At 34.4% G+C, this 2500-nt stretch overlaps 1 protein-coding gene across 23 annotated transcripts in view; it reads left to right on the top strand.

Moving 5' to 3' along the window:
• The window catches only part of LOC113826159 (phosphatidylinositol 4-phosphate 5-kinase type-1 alpha), a 187651-nt gene that overhangs the window by 141931 nt on the left and 43220 nt on the right, over window positions 1–2500 (top strand). For 14 of the 23 annotated variants that reach the window (XM_070137700.1, XM_070137698.1, XM_070137687.1 and 11 more), the window contains 2 exons: window positions 650–694; window positions 2463–2486. In XM_070137700.1, the coding sequence (XP_069993801.1) occupies window positions 650–694; window positions 2463–2486 (69 nt within the window). The remainder of the gene's footprint in view (window positions 1–649; window positions 695–2462; window positions 2487–2500) is intronic. The other 9 variants (XM_070137707.1, XM_070137703.1, XM_070137697.1 and 6 more) reach the window with 1 other exon arrangement.

Genomic DNA, 2500 nt, shown 5'->3' with positions numbered 1-2500 from the left:
TGGTGAGTCTTTTCCTTCACCCTGACCTTCGCTTATGACTGCTAGTTCATGTCATCCGCCCACGACCATTTTGTCCCATCATGGTATCTTCACATCACCTGCCCCTCAACCCAAATTTCTTCATGATGTGATGGTCACATCACCTGGATCAAAGGGGTTAATAGGCAATGTCATGTGGCACAGAACAGGACAAATTCCTTAACTTTGTTTTTGTGACAGGAAAAAGCAATTTGACAGAAGAAAAAAAATATTAAAAGAGGAAGAGAGAGAGTGAGTGTGTGCGTATGTGTTTGCACACATCAATGATCATGTTAGGGTTTGTGAAGAGAGTATAAACATTGGTTTTGTTAGTTATATTTATAGATAGGAAAAACATGCATTGAAACTTTCCATTAGAAGTAAGGAGCAGGAATAGGAATAGGTCTTAATAGGACTTAAAGTGTTATTGATTTTGGACTGATGTGGTAACATTGACTCAAGTTTAAGCTATGTAAAGTGTGCTAAATATGTTCTTATTCCATGTTCCACTTAATCTAAGGAAGATATCAGCTGAATGATATCAGGTATTCATGCAAAAAAATTTGAATCAAGTATACAAAAAATATGATTTTTTAGAATGCTAAATTATATATGTATTTTTCCTTTAAAGGCTCATCAGTTCGCAGTAAGAAAGGTGCAAGTTTTCGAAGCAGAAGTATGTACTATTTAAAATATAATCCCAGGCCATGGGCGTGATTCTAAATGTACACACAAAGTGATGTGGAATTTTGTATTCTATATTCTCTGTGTTGTTATTTCCAAGTACCCTTTAATTTTCAAGACATTGATTTGAAAATTTGTGTCCACACACTTGTATGATAAAGTTGGTGTAGATTTAGAAGAAAACAATGTCACCCAGATTTCTTCCCCTTACCCAGAGGCTCTCTCCTGTCCAGCTGTACATTAGTGTACTTCAGTGAAGATGTACACATTTTTTACTGTCTTACAGCAGTGTGTTTACCTTTGGGAGCTGAAATCATGAATTTGTCTTGAGCTTTATTCCTCTCTGTCTTTCCTCTAAGCTTGATACTTGTGTGTTATGCATTGTATACCTGGCATATAGTTTCTTTCATTGACATTATAGGGTGCATTGTTTCTGCTTTGTTCTTATATACACATCCATGTCTGTGTGTGTGATCCATACTATTTACTTATGAATAGGAAAGAGAGAATGGCAGCTCTAATGCCAATATGATGTATTCCTCTCTATGATGTAAGTCTCCCTAAACATTATCAGCAATAAATCATACAGAAATGGGCATCAGTGAACATAAAATTCCTGTGCATTGCCAAGAAAACCAAGATGTTACACTTGTTGATTAAGATGCTAAATGTGTATTTCATGACATGATAGATTATGAAATTACTTATCAATTTTGATAAATGTTGGCAAAGTGTTTAGCTCCAACTGCTCATAATGTAAAAATAAACAGTGATATATTATATTGATGAACATTTTATAGTTATTTCCATTATTTTGAACAAAAGTAAACAGGTTTAAGTAGTGGTTGCACTCATGGTAAAGATAATCTATATATATTTTGGGGGTTTTCTGTATACTGGGCTAGCTTTTGAATGGATTCTGTTAAGCATATTTGCGCAAATATAAGGTCACCATGTTTATCATGTCCTTGCTATCAAATTGGAAAGTTCACATTTTGACTAATGATTAATGCCTGTGTATACCTGCATATCACAGAATAACCCGCTCTATTCCTTCTTCGTAGTATTACTGATTTCAGATGGGTGTGTACTGGGTTATTGTTTTTCTTCGTAATAACATTTTACTTCTGTGTTCCCATTTTATTATGTGCCCAAGGTATTATACCCTAGTCTTGTCTGAGGTGTTATTTTTTAGCATAATGGCAATGACCATGTTTACAAAGGAAGACAAAGTGAACATTAGCACCAGCCCTCTTTAAAATAGATTTCATCTTGTCCCTTTTTTGTATTATTCCTCCTACCTTAAATGTACTTTTTAAAATTTTTCATATTAATGTTTGCAAAAGAGGAGTGCATTTTATACTTCACTCTGTCCTCCTCTTGTGTGTGTTTCCTTAATCATTATGGGGAAAGCCTCACATGATTGTCTTGTGTTTGTCACCAGAACAGAGAAGTGTATTGGCAGATTGTACATTGGATGATTTTTGTGAAAAACAGGGCAGAGGAGTCCTGTGTCTATATTTATATTCCTGTCAACCAGTATTATACTGTAATATTTGATTTAATGTTTTCATTAATTCCAGCATATTCTTACTGTCCTACACATCATATATGGACATTTCTTTTTGTTAGAGTAGGATTAGTATTTTTCAATCAATCATGAAGCATTGCGAAATTTATGCTGTTTGGTGTTGAAATGTCAAATGAGATATATATATAGTTTTATGCTTTCTGACACCCTTGTTTATATTTCCTTGCAGGAGCAGTTGTTGGGAGAGTACCAGGTGAGACATGATTG

Source organism: Penaeus vannamei, chromosome 23, assembly GCF_042767895.1.
Source record: "Penaeus vannamei isolate JL-2024 chromosome 23, ASM4276789v1, whole genome shotgun sequence".
In the NCBI taxonomy this organism is placed as follows: Eukaryota; Metazoa; Arthropoda; class Malacostraca; order Decapoda; family Penaeidae; genus Penaeus; species Penaeus vannamei.
The sequence above is the reverse complement of the archived record's forward strand: the minus strand, read 5'-3'. Positions and strand labels throughout refer to the sequence as shown.